The 13,864-nt window shown below is 42.6% G+C and overlaps 1 protein-coding gene across 3 annotated transcripts in view; it reads left to right on the forward strand.

Moving 5' to 3' along the window:
* Positions 1 to 1,392: 1,392 nt before the first annotated feature.
* The window catches only part of zdhhc7 (zinc finger DHHC-type palmitoyltransferase 7), a 21,492-nt gene continuing 9,020 nt past the window's right edge, over positions 1,393 to 13,864 (forward strand). The window contains exons 1-3 of one of the 3 annotated variants that reach the window (XM_061765812.1): positions 1,393 to 1,562; positions 3,084 to 3,194; positions 13,465 to 13,810. In XM_061765812.1, the coding sequence (XP_061621796.1) occupies positions 13,466 to 13,810 (345 nt within the window). In that variant the 5' untranslated portion in view covers positions 1,393 to 1,562; positions 3,084 to 3,194; position 13,465. Of the gene's footprint in view, positions 1,563 to 1,605; positions 1,755 to 3,083; positions 3,195 to 13,464; positions 13,811 to 13,864 lie in introns of those variants that run through there. The other 2 variants (XM_061765814.1, XM_061765813.1) reach the window with 2 other exon arrangements.

Raw genomic sequence — 13,864 nt, forward strand, 5'->3', positions numbered from 1 at the left:
AAAGGGTATATCAGGGAGGATTAAATCCGTGCAGGTATGGGATGAAGGATGCTGGTAAATTCATTTATAGTGCCCTGTCATTTCTCCTTTGACTTGCCAGTCTGATGTCTGATGTTCATTTAGCCATAATGGAGAGAGAGAAAGATAGAGAGAGAGAGAGAGAGAGAGAGAGAGAGAGAGAGGAAATGGAAAGGACATCAGTCCCCTCATTCAGCCTTTAATCTACTTTAGAGGATTGCTGGGGTATTTCTCTCTGCCTCTCTCTAAAACTAGACAGCTGATATTGGCTCTGGAACAGAGCCGGAGTGAAGCCACGGGTCGCCACTGCACAGCAGTAGACGGGCCTGGGAGGGGGGACAAGCGGCTTTGTCTTGGCCTCATAATAATCCACTCCTGGGAAACACGTGACGGCAGAGGCTGCTGCAGGAAGGTCCTGCTGCTCCTTGCAGGGGAGGTGCAGCTGCAGGGCATCTGTCCCCATGACCATACATGCATTGACCATCTGGGTCAGGTCAATATTGTTGCATCACTGACTGGACCAGTAGTTTGAGTAGGGTAGAGGGTGGCAAAGTGACAGAAAATGCACTCACCCCTTCATTTAGGTGACGTTTAAGGGTCTAATTTTGTTATAAGCTACAAGTGTTGACACTTCGTAGCAATGGCTAAAATTGTCAAATTGATCCATTATGTCCTTGACTTGACAAACTATATCTTCCTTTATTCATCATATTTAGAAACTGTTCTTGGTATGATGGGGGGGGGCTTAAGAACATTTTCGGGGGTCTGAAGCCTCCCTAAAATAGGCCTACCAACGCCACTGGCCCAAATCCTGGAAATTTGCCATAAGACCTCTACCAAAAAATTCAGGAGCAAGCAAACCAAAAAGCAAATCTTTTGTCCATTGCTATTACTTCCATATTATGTAAAAGCATGGAGAGAGTTCTAGTTGATCGCTCAACCTCCACAGTGGCCGATGAGCTCATCTAATGTTTGCCTATAACAGAGAACGAGGAACTGATGATGCTGTGCTGAACTTGCAAGACGCAATCTCAAAGCAGCTCTCGCTTGCTAAAGTATATGCTAGGGTTCTGTATGTTGACTTTATTGCAGCAAATTACACATTCTTCTGAAAAGGCTGTCAGATTTAAAAGTTGAAAAGGGCCTGATATTCTAGATCAGAGACTTCCTTTCTTACAGAGAAGAAACGTTGTCATGTTAGGAGGATAAATTTGTGTTGTTGTGAGTGTAGGTTTTAATGCTATTATTATTATTACCGGACGTCGCAAATTCTTTGATTGAGCAATGGCGCTCTCTAGCGGAGACGTATTACTTGCCATTGTATCACATCCCTTAGGGTGGCGCTGTTGGACCAAACATTGTTCCCCTCCCTACGGCGTTTCACGAAGAGGAACCGAATCCCGGAAGCTCCGACAATGGTTGATGGGATGTGTCGCTACCCTCCGGGACTCCGGTCGTCGTTCCCGTGCTGCAGTCCACCCATTGTGAAGCGGACAAAATGAATTTAGCAGACGTCCCCGAACGACTATGTTAGGAATATTAAGGTAGGTCGCCGGAAAAATGTCTGCTTTTCCCACTCTTGGCGCGCGTGCAGCCGTCGCAGAGCTAGCTAGCCAACTCGCTAGTTAGCTTGTGAATTGTAGCCACCTGCCCGGGAGCAAATGGAATGTCAAGCTACTGTCACATAGGCGCTGGATGTTTGTTTATCATCTGGACCTTAACACATCATTTGACAGGTAGGGAACTCGGCTAACTGTGTAGTACTGTAGCAGGTCAACACATGTCTTGATATTAATACGAGGGACAATTGTGTAGACAAGATGGTAAATGAGAAGATGGTGATTTACTCGCTTGTCGATGAGGGGAGGGGCTCCAATTTTAGTGTTGCTTTGCTGTGTAGTGTTATAGATGGTAGCCTGTAGTGTAATGTGGTATGGGCGTCCAAAACATTTGGACGGAAGTCAATCAGTGTAAAAAAAATAGTTACAAGTACGTAGTCGTCATTGGCGTGGAAAAACACTCAACCGAGTTCCTTGTCTAACCTGAACTATGTGACTGGAAGGAAATAGTATTAGTGAAGTCTGACGTTAAGTGAGCAATGAACAGTGTAGGCATACTGTAAGTCAACTTCTACATTGTTTTAAACCTGACAGCACAGTGTAGGAGTAATTAGCACATTTGCCTCACAATCAAGGGGTCTTAGTTTAAAATGTCAGCTATGCCGGTACATTATTTTTTTTTTTGATAGTTGTGCAAAAAGATGCAGAGTCCTCTAGCACTTAGAGCAGTTCGAAAGACTAATATTGCAATAGTCCGGTGCAATGACCATTGTGCAAAGGGCGCCGAGACTTCAAGCAAGTAGTACGATAATCTAGGACAATGTTGATTGTGCAAATGTTGCAGATACTCCTCAATCGGTGTGCAAATGGACCAGATGCTACTCTGGCATGAGTGGCCAGTATTGGTCAACAACAGATATGCAAATAGTGCAGCGTGGCGAGACTACTACAGTGAGTGCACGAGTAATGTATAATTAGCCCCACAGAAATGTGACAACAAACTCAAGACAAAAAAATTGCCAGCATATTGTAATGGAATTGTAGGTTGGGTGTTTAAGAAGTTGATTGCAAGAGGGAAGAAGCTGTTGGCATGTCTGCTAGTTCTAGTTTGCATTGATCGGTAGCGCCTACCTGAGGGAAGGAGCTGGAAGAGCTGGTGACCGGGATGTGGAGTGCCCGAGAGGATTTTGCACGCTCTTGTCTTAGTTCTGGCAGCGTGCAAGTCCTCAAGAGTAGGTAGGGGGTACCGACAATCCTTTCAGCAGTTTTGATTGTCCATTGCATGTGTGCCTTTGTTTACAATTATCTGTCATTGTGTTTAATTGAGACTATGTATCGAAAGTACTAGTGGTATCCGTACTCAGTATCTGTACTCAAAAGTGAAAAATCGTACTGGTATTGTCTGGGGAAAAAATGTGGGATCCCTACCCTTCACCCTTATGAGGACAAGCGCTCTAGAAAATGGATGGATGGCTGTTTTAACCTGTGTGTGTGTGTATCTTGCAGGTGTCTCCTATTCCACCCTCATGCCCATCTGCACACCCATCTGAAATCACATGCTGGTCCTGAAGTCACACGTCAAACCATGTTTTTGTGAGGAAAGAACATACTAACTAGGTAGGCGACTTCATTTTTGTCATTGCTTGTCACCAGGTCGTCAGTGGAGCCAATCTTTCAAAGTTGAAGAGTAGCATTCCTTGTTTTTGGCTGTCAATGCTAACCAGGAGGAGCCTAAGATTGAAAATTATGATGACAGAATGTTTACTCAACATGAAACTCATTCATTCATTTAACTATACAGTTTATTTTGATATGGGTTGAGAAGTACTGAATATCTTAGCTGACTTGGGTGGGTGAGCGGCACATTAAACGAAACCTATCGCTGACACAGAGAGACAAACAACCATTTACACTCACATTCACTACTATCAGCCCCTTGGAGTCTTTAGTTAATCTAATACACAGTGGAGCTTTAAAGGTTGATCATAATCCAGGCCTCGAAGTTAACTTTTTAGGCCGAAGGGCAAGTGCCCTAAAACCTTTGCTTGCTCGTGGCAAATTTGAGCTTTCCCTGTTCGGTCAAATGCACGCAAATGTTTGCTATATCTCACGGTTCGGTTTTATCACGGTATTCATGGCGCTGTACAATAATTATTGCGCTATTGTGGGAAAGGTCACGGTATCGCGCGAAGGTTGACGGTACAAGTGGGGCGAAGAGGTGAAAGCAGGAGTACCGAAAAACCTCTCTTTTTCTTGCTCGCCAAGTCCTTCTCAATAGGCTTTAGTAGTTTCTCTGTTTCCCCACATTTTTTTGTGAAAAAGACATCTTCAAATCATATATTACCATGCACGTCAATCCCCGTCCATCCAATGTTTGCATTCGTATACAGTACCTCCAAAACGCTGTTATTACTGCAGCAATAATCATCCCATGCTCACAATTACAAAACTGTCAATTGAGAAATTGTCTATTCACTAATTTAACAGAATGTATCATGTGTTTTTTCAGTTATATAATTAGAAAATGCTGCCATTCTAACTTACATTAAAAATTCTTGCCTGCTAACAGTGATTTATTTGCGAGAGTCCAAAAATTCAAGTAAAGTCAGCAAGGCAGGAACACTCTTAAAGGCAACGCAGGTTTGGAAACAGCCAAGTAACAATAAATTAAATAATCATGGGACTCCTACATAGTTTATTTTCTTCTGCTTAGTGATATTGTAAAATGCTTTTTTTTTTTTTTCCTGAGCAGCCTCTGTCATATGTTTTTGAAATGTAGATATTCCATTTGAAGAGAGGGAAGTATATAAGATGATTCATTTTTGCAGTGATATGGAGTGGAGCTATTTTATTATTTAATTTTTGGGACTAATGGAATGTAATTAGCAAGGTATACGTTTTAACAAGAGTTTGAATCATCATTCCCTCTCCGTGTGATGTTCGTTTACCCATGATGTTTGACTTACTAGTACACCACTAAAGAGTGATACTGTTACAATATGCTTAAACAATTCAGCGGAGGGGGGTGGCGTTGGCGGTGGCACGCGGAGATCCGACTCACGGGGCTTCCCGGTGGAGGCCGCCACAAGCCAGGACACTGGCTTCGTGAAGCGGAGTTCCACGGCAACCAATCCCAGCCCGTGGGTCTGTGTATACTGGAACAGAGGCCTCTATCTCGCCCAGTCGATTGTGAAGTGACACGCTGACAGACGTAGTACGCCGTAGCATGTTGCGACGCTAACGCACTTCTCTCAGCGCTGTGGTCCCGCACGCCAGTCAGCCAATCAGTGTTATTTCTTTCAACGTACACACGATCACATGGGTTACGGGTCCAATCCGGTGTGTTTACACTCAAATGAGGTAGTAAAGCGCTGTAGTAGCCTAGCTAAGCGTCTTGGCTTTGTATAGATGACACAAAACTACATTTTAAGCACAAAGGCTCATTATTTTATGCCGAGGGAAAGCTAAGACGATCGCCACTTCATTTCGCAATATCGTGAATATTGTGACAACTCTACATACGACAAAAAAAAAGATTCATACGCCTGCCCGATCAGGAATGTTGGATGCTAGCTTGCCCGTGACTGTTTTTGAGTTGCCACGGGCAACTTTGAGCCTTGATAAGTCATTTCAGGAAACTGGTCCAATCAATTTAATAATGGAAGTTGAAATAATCTGTTGCAGAGTCAAACTGTTTCCATCATAAAACTTTAATCATCTGTAAAGGCAAAAGTAACAGTTCAACAATTTTAACTGCCAATCAAGTGCAAAAGAAGATAACCACTGTGTCATAAAGCTGTGTAACTATAATGACTGAATAAAAACACGAAATTGTGAACACACCATAATGTGTGCTTGGGAGGTGTGTTTCTTTTAAAAATGTTTTTTTTAAGTCTGTCATGCTCAGCTGATTGCTCATGCAGAATGGAGAATCTGTATACCTTTTATTTTATTTTTTTATGCAACGGGAGTTTTATATACTGCCTCTGTGGCTATATTTATTATGATGGTGTAGCGTATATTGGTTTTGGATAAAACTTAGTTAATTTAAGAGAGAAATTCGTCCAAGGTGAACGCCTGCATTCACTTCCGGGTTAGTTTGATTTACATTTTAACGTCACAATCAAACTATCTGTCTCGTAAAAGGGCACCACGTCTCTTTTTATATGTGTACAATTTAGGAAAAGTGACGAAAAACCTCACAGTTAGTCTCACAATTTGAACGTTGCTACATTTAGGAAATAAGAGTTCTCAATTACAGAGACTTCATTATTAAACTCACAACACACACAAAACACAACAAGGCGTGGAATTTTATAGAATATTTAATGAAATCAATGAGGCATCTATAGGGAAACACACGGGGTCTAACTACAAAAAGGAAAGACGACTAATGGTGAAAGAAAGAAAAATAGGCGTAGGAAAAGTCGAATCAAGACGAACAGCTCTCCTGCAGCTGAACCTGTAAAGCTGACACAATGATACCGACATCAAGGCATACATCTGCAGTTTGTGAAATATCAAAACATACATTTATCTTCAGTAAAAAAACTTCGAATGAAGAGTCCACACATTCCAGTAACTCGCAAACGCCAGCAGGTGTCATCTGTGTTCCAGCAATGTTCCCAGTGGTTGAGAGACTCCAACCTTTTGGTCACTCTGTCACTTCAAAAGATGGAAATGAGTCTTTGATGACTGGAATTCAGATTTCGAGGGGAACTGTTAATAATGTTATATATAATAAGATTCTGGTGAGATACGCCAGGCTTCCTTGGCTGGCCATCTTGCACAGCAGGGCCGCAGGGAGGAATGCAGAGTCCATCAGTTGTGGGGGGGTTGCTATGACAACCGGGTCAGAGTTACTACAAAGGATAGTTATTGAAAATTGAAGTCGATTTGAATGAGTTTTGAGAGGGGAGAGACAGAGAAAAGAGACAATAGAGAGAGAAAATAAGCATGAGTAGACAGAACACTAGTCTCTTCACATTAAGGCAAAAAAACAAACAATGCTGTAGAGCTGCAACTACCATATTTTCACGACCATAAGGCGCACCGTAATAAAAGGCGCAGTCTCAGTTACGGGGTCTAGTTCTGTATTTAACACATACATAAGGCACACCGTATTATTGGGCGCAGGCATGATAAAACATACGCTAGCTTAAAACACGAGGTAGCATGCATGCACGCTAAAACAATGTTTTTAAAAAGGCAGCGGGAGCAAAACTGAGTTTGGTTGTACTTTATTGAAGCATTTAACAATGCACTGATGTTATTTTTTGATCAATCGTCATCCACAAATCGATCAAAGTCCTCATCTTCTGTATCCGAAATGAACAGGTGGGCAAGTTCTCAATCAAACACGCCAGGTTCGAGACAGTGCCGTGCGAAAGCTCGAACAACAGTGCAAGCAGACACGATAGCCAAAGCATCCACAATCCATTCACAAATTGTGGCGTAACTCGCCCGGCGCTGCCTCCTAGTCTTAGTAAAGCTGTGTTCGCCATCTGTCATCCATGGCTCCCACGCCACTCACTTGACTTTGAACGTCCTGTTTACACGGATGTCCAGCGGTTCGTCAAGCCTCCCAGAATGATGGCAAGCCCCAAGTTATTGCACTCAGTCGAATGGTGACTGTATAGACGCTTCTCCCGGCTGTTCTTTGCTCATTAATCCATTGCTTGAGTTGGTCTTCCAACTCAGGCCACCTCACCTTGTTTCCGCATTTTGTTTTTCTTTTTTTTTTCCGCGGAAACTCAGCTTTGTCTTCTTGACTTGGCGAAGCTCGTTTTCCTGCTTCCTCCACTTGCGAACCATGGATTCGTTGATCTTGAATTCTCTCGTGGCTGCTCGATTCCCATGTTCCTCCACGTAACTGATAGCTTGCAGTTTAAACTGTGCTTTATAAGCATGTCTCTTCGTAGGTGACATTTTCGCGGGCCCTTAGCCAAACCGATGTTGTTTTGCACAATGCACACCCCGGAAATACTCCCAGTCAGTCAAGCGATTTAAAAAAAAAAAAAAGAAAAAAAAAAAAAAAAAAAACCCCGGCACTATATACCTACTGGGGGCGTGGCTTTAGGGTCCTACTTCACGCACCCTTCCCCTGTCCTCAGCCACGTCCGCTTTTCCTCTGTGTAAGCAGCGTGTCAGCAGGAAATGCTAAAAAAAAGTCAAGCGGCGCGCTCATCACACAACAACATTTATAGATGTTGGAACTCTGTGCACACATAAGGCACGCTGCATTATAAGGCGCCCCGGCGTCCATTTTAGAGAAAATTTAAGACTTTTAAGTGCGCCTTATGTTCGTGAAAATACGGTAATAAAAATTTTATTACAAAAAAATGGTCTAAGCAAAATCTCTCCTTAAAAACTTTGCAAGGAAGTAAAGTGCAGTGTGTACCACAACAGCACGTCTGCGATTGCCAACACAAGGTAACGTACCAATGTTAGCTACTCTAATATACAGTAGCCTACCATCTGTAGTTAGTATTGTAATGTCTCCGTAAGTGGTCCTGGATAGACACAGCCCCTGAAATCGTAAGAAAACAAACATGTAATAATAAGCACATTCCTACTTGAGCTCCCGATGGTTACACTGATGCCCAGACACTAAACAGTATGCAGGCCAGTTAACAACCAACCGACTCTCATTTGCTGACACCCACGTCACTCACCAGGCCACGCCCCGCCTTTAAAAGCCATACAACTCAAAGTCACAGATACTGCAGTTGAACGTGAGGATGGTGACCCCAAATGGACAAAATACTTGCACCTCACGTTATTGGTTTAAAAATTGCAAAATCTAGTTTTATCCGATAAATCGAATAGGTTCCATTTCTTTATTCTATGGTCTCTATCGTCACACTTTTCCTCTTTGTCATCACAAGAAAAAGCTAAACATTCATGACCCTGTCTGTCATTCTCGTCAGCCTGTTGTTTGTGTGTGTGTGTGTGTGTGTGTCTGTTATTGACAAGGAAAAGGCAGACCTGATACCTGAAGGCTCACAAGATGATGTCATGTACAATGACGTTTCACTGCAAACCTTGAAGTGTTTGTGCTACTTTAGACGCATTTGGTCTGTTTCCAGTTATTGCTCTGTGTGGGTTGAGTGTTATAAGGTGCCCTCTTGACTGGGAATAGTGGACGACAGCTGGAGGAGCAGCTGCTGTTGCTTTAATGGTACTCCCCCCTCTTATTGACCACAGAAAGGATCAATACTCCATGAAGTAGTGTATCCTCTCCTTAACACTGCTACTTTGTCTTGTTCAACAATAAAACATGGTGCTTCATCCATCCATCCATTTTCTTAGCCGCTTCTCCTCACGAGGGTCGCGGGCGTGCTGGAGCCTATCCCAGCTGTCATCGGGCAGGAGGCGGGGTACACCCTGAACTGGTTGCCAGCCAATCGCAGGGCACATAGAAACAAACAACCATTCGCACTCACAGTCATGCCTACGGGCAATTTAGAGTCTCCAATTAATGCATGTTTTTGGGATGTGGGAGGAAATCGGAGTGCCCGGAGAAAACCCACGCAGGCACGGGGAGAACATGCAAACTCCACACAGGCGGGGCCGGGGATTGAACCCGGGTCCTCAGAACTGTGAGGCTGACGCTCTAACCAGTCGGCCACCGTGCCGGCTGGTGCTTCAACACCTGAGATATATATTCAACGTATTCCTGTTTTAAAGTCGTGAAGTAAAGTAAATATATTGGTGGGTAGAGTAGCCAAATATTGTACTCAAGCAAGAGTACTGTTACTTTTGAATAATATGAGTCAAGTAAAAAGTAGTTATCCAAATATTTACTTGAGTAAGAAAGTACTCAATGAAAAAACTACTCAAGTAAAGACTAACTTGAGTAACTTATGATTTATTTTTTTTAAAGCAGAGCATGAACATAAAATAAAATTAACAAACATTAACAAAAGTGAGTCGACACACACCTGCCACCATTTAAAATTTTAACTGCCCAAAAACCAACAACACATACATTGGGCCCTACAGAAACATTATTTGCTTTATTTGCTGAAATGACTTCATGAAGAAGCTGTGTACTTTTTCCACCCTGCACTGTAAAGTTTGCATGGTTTGTCAGGTGGAAGCGTCAGGGGCATGTATACAGTATAAGACACACTACACAGTGTCCCACTTCATCCTGCCCTGCAGGATTTACCGGGGTTCATAAATTCACAAGTTGTCTTCCTTAAAATAACTTTGTAATAGAAGCAAAAACAGGAAGTAGAAAATGTAAAAAAATAAAACATTGCTTAACAAGGTTTAAAAGTGGCAGCAGTCATCCACGACTACTTGCGATTATCCTCAACTGTCATGTGTGACAATGAAACAACAAAAGCACCGATTTCACTGTCACTTTAAAGTTAGTTTGCAGTTTTTAAAAAAACAAAAAACTTTTTTGTCATACAGTCCTGCTCACCATTGTTGGCACCCCTTCATTTTTTTCATAACCTGTATCATATCTTCAGAAATGGAAATGTACCAAACTTATATCATCAGGATATTTTAATTGGCAGTCCAAACTAATTTAACAATTTTTTTTTCTTTCTTCAACTTAGATACTGTAATTTCAAAGAAAAATCAGAAAACAGTATGTGGTGCAATATTGGCACCAGTCGTCAATATCTGGTTGCACATCCTTTGGCAGCGATGACAGCCTCCAAATGTTTCTTGTATCCATCGATAACCTTTTTGCACTTCTCAGGTGGTGTTTTCTCCCACTCTACCGTTACAATTTTTCAAGCTCTTGAACATTTGCAGGGTTCTTTTCCCCAATGGCAGATTTCAGCTCCCCCCCAAAGATTTTCAATTGGATTCAGATCAGGACTAATTGCTGGCCATTTTAAAACGGTCCATTTTTTCCTTTTCAACCACTTGTGTGGTTTTGGATGTGTGCTTTGGGTCATTGTCTTTCTGGAGGACCAATTATCTTTGCCTCAAACCAAGATTTCTTACACTGGGTAAGACATTTCTCTCTAAAATCTCTTGATAATTATCTGATTTCATGAATCATGGGCGTTTTACGGAAGGAAGCTGTGTTGTGATATTGATGTAAGGTGTAAGCAAAGAAGAGCTTAAAAGCAGTCCACTATAGCTGTAACCTAATAAACCTTGTGAGAAATTGGGAAAAGAAAGATCAATGGATTTTGCTTGTCTGCAGGTCAAATACTAAATTGTTCAGAACAAGCTTCAGGTTTGCTCTGCAGATGTTGTCTTTGCCTCATTGCCTTTGTCTCGGTGAGTCTCTGTGAGTACTGTGAGACAGCAGACAGTAACAAGGATCATTAGTGCCTCATGCACTTCTGCTGCAGGATCACTTTCCAAGAGGGACGGACATTGATTATCTGAAGCTGCCAACATTGTTTGTGGAGTTGGACCTGAATGTTCTGCTACAACCTTGACATTATTTAGACGTAGAAGAGATCTTTGGGGTCTATCCCCTGTATAAACGTTCACAAACCCCTGGGGGGCTTTGCAGAAACTGCTATAAGATTGTGATGGATGAACCTTACAGGCGGTGGCATCATTTGGTCATTTATCCACATTTTAATAAGACGTCTGGCTGAGCCCACTCTTGAGTGATGACTCCCCATAAGCGTGTTGAAGAGTGTTTGTCATCAATCATTGCATGTGAGGACAACAACCTAACCAAAAGAGACTTTCTGGCCATTTGTTTGAATTTGAAATTCATGACAGTCGGTGCAACTAGTGAAGTCCCTCTGCTCCCACCCACTCACTTTCCCTCACACTTTAGTCCAAGGTAGCCAAACAAACAGGACGTGACAAGCACATCATAGTGTGTGATTTGGAGGTAATTGGGGTGTTTTAGTACTGCTATTGAAAGTATCTAATCAGAGAAAATTGGATGTTAGAAGATGATTGTCGTGTTAATGGATACATTTTTCAACGAACGAACAAAAGTCACAAAGTAGGGGTCAATTAGTCACTTTTAATTTGAGTATTTGTCAGAACGTGTTTTTTTTTATTAATTAATTTTGTTATCCATTGCACACATGCACTGCTTACACTAAAAACATGGCTTTAAACGTATTGGCATTAGTTTACAAGTGTACAGTAAGTGTTGCAAAAGCAGTGATTTGTCACTATATTAAATTACTTTTGCGACTCACATTGTTACCCTAAGGCTAGAAAGGAGCCCAGTGCAAAGCAAGTACAACTTGGCACGGCGTGACAGGAACAGCCTAATAGAGACTGTAGAGATGTCAGTCATTTTCATTAACATACATGGGCACGCGTGGCGCGTCTGACACACCAGCCTTGCTGTCTGTACACCCAGTAGGCAAGTGCCGAATTTTTATTTGGCTGGATTTTCCACCCCGACTTAGCTACAAATTTTAATGAGAATCAATTGGACAGATCCTGAGACAAAACTAGGGTAATTAAATAACGTGCACGTTCACATTAGTGAGGGCCGTCGCTCGACATGTTGAAAATGTTAGACTGGAGTTAAAAGGCATGTCATAAAAGTTCCAGAGCTAGGGTCACAAAAGAAATATTTCCAATTCCAACTAAAAGTTTTTCCCTTCAAAGTAATCCCTCTGGAGTCTAACGCACTTTTGCAACCTTCTCTGCCACACCTTCATGCACTCCTTGGGGGTTGGCCGAAGCCGACCCCTAGCTAGAGAGATGTTAGCCAGGAAGAAGAGCCAAGAGGCAGATAAGACGGAAGTTAAGGGTTAAATACCCAGGGGGTGTGTCTAAGTGACATGAAGTGTAGAAGACCACAACCATCAGTTTGAATTTAGTTTAAAATTTTGACCCATAAAATGGGTTTAAAAATCGTATACTAATCTAAAACACTCCCAACTTTGTACTCTTACTCATAGATCAAGCATATAGAATCATATAGAAGCATATAGGCAAATCAACTAATTGTTCAATACAACATCATTTCGTACTGTTTGGCTTCAAATCAAGAGGAACAGTTCTCAAAGTCTCACAGCTGCACCTGTAAGACTGACACAATAATGACACAGACATCAAGGCATACATTTAGAATATTCCTGGTGGTTTGTTTGTTACAAACGTAGGAGTTCGATGTCCACAGGCAGTGTCTCCAACCACCACTGGGTGATCGTGTTCCAGCAGTCATCAATCACTTCCTTCCCCTCCCTCACCCATGCTGTGCCAGTCATTGAGGAGACTTTTATGGCTCCAGATGATGCAAACCAGGTTTCGTGTCTTTTGTGGAAGCAAACTGGCTGGTTGAAGTTCAGGAGGCAGGAATGCAACAGTTTCAATTCTTGAGGACTAATGACAACCGGGACATCGGGCGTCATCACTACATTGCTATACTAACGTTACCTTGGAGAGTGATGGGTGGCACTCATAAATATAATATGTTGGAAGTATTGCCTCTTCGAGCAGCCACTTTTCATATGCATATTTTGCATGTCCTTCCTCCACCAAGCCGCGGTACCTTAAAAATTCCCCAAAGAGTTGCCCTTGTCGACAAGGGAAAAATTCGTAGAGCACACTGACTGTTTGCACTATCAACGGGAGGAAGAGGGGCCATGTCACTTTGCCTACAATGATGACGCCCCCCCCCCCCAAAAAAAAAATTAGATAAAAAGAAAACAACGCATACCGTTAATGGTAAAAGTTTTAGCAGTTTAAAAACCATAACTTTTTGAAAACTTGACTTTTTAAAACTGTAGTATTCAGTACCTTCAAACTGGTAACATGCCTACTTGTTAGCCCAATAACACTTTTGTTTGGTGTGACACCAGCTTCCCCACTACAATACAGTTAGAGGCTACACAGTGGCAGTTCTACAATTCTGCATTTCCAGGTTTGTGTCTGTTGTTACACTAACCATATTAGTATGATGCAATGTGTTACCTTTGGGCAGGATGCACTCTTCAAACCACCGACTGCGAGATATGGAGCAGCACCACCCTCTGCTATCAGCGGGTGGCGACGTCGAGTCAGGCAGCCTGGCAGCCGGTGTGATGGTCGGTGGAGTCCACGCGGACCACACAGTCGGGAACCGCACGCTCTGGTTTATCCAGGACAGCTGCGGTATGGTGTGCGCCAGCATGACCTGGTTCCTGGTGCTGTATGCCGAGTTTGTCGTCAACTTTGTCATGCTGCTGCCCGCCAAGAACTTCTGGTATTCTCTGCTGAACGGCGCCACTTTCAACGCCCTCGCCATGCTCGCTCTGGCTTCACATCTGCGCACTATGTTGTCAGATCCAGTAAGTAAGCAGTGTCTATCTAAAAGTGACCACAGACACAACAATGATCCAATT

This window comes from Phyllopteryx taeniolatus, chromosome 2 (genome assembly GCF_024500385.1).
Source record: "Phyllopteryx taeniolatus isolate TA_2022b chromosome 2, UOR_Ptae_1.2, whole genome shotgun sequence".
Taxonomy (NCBI): domain Eukaryota; kingdom Metazoa; phylum Chordata; class Actinopteri; order Syngnathiformes; family Syngnathidae; genus Phyllopteryx; species Phyllopteryx taeniolatus.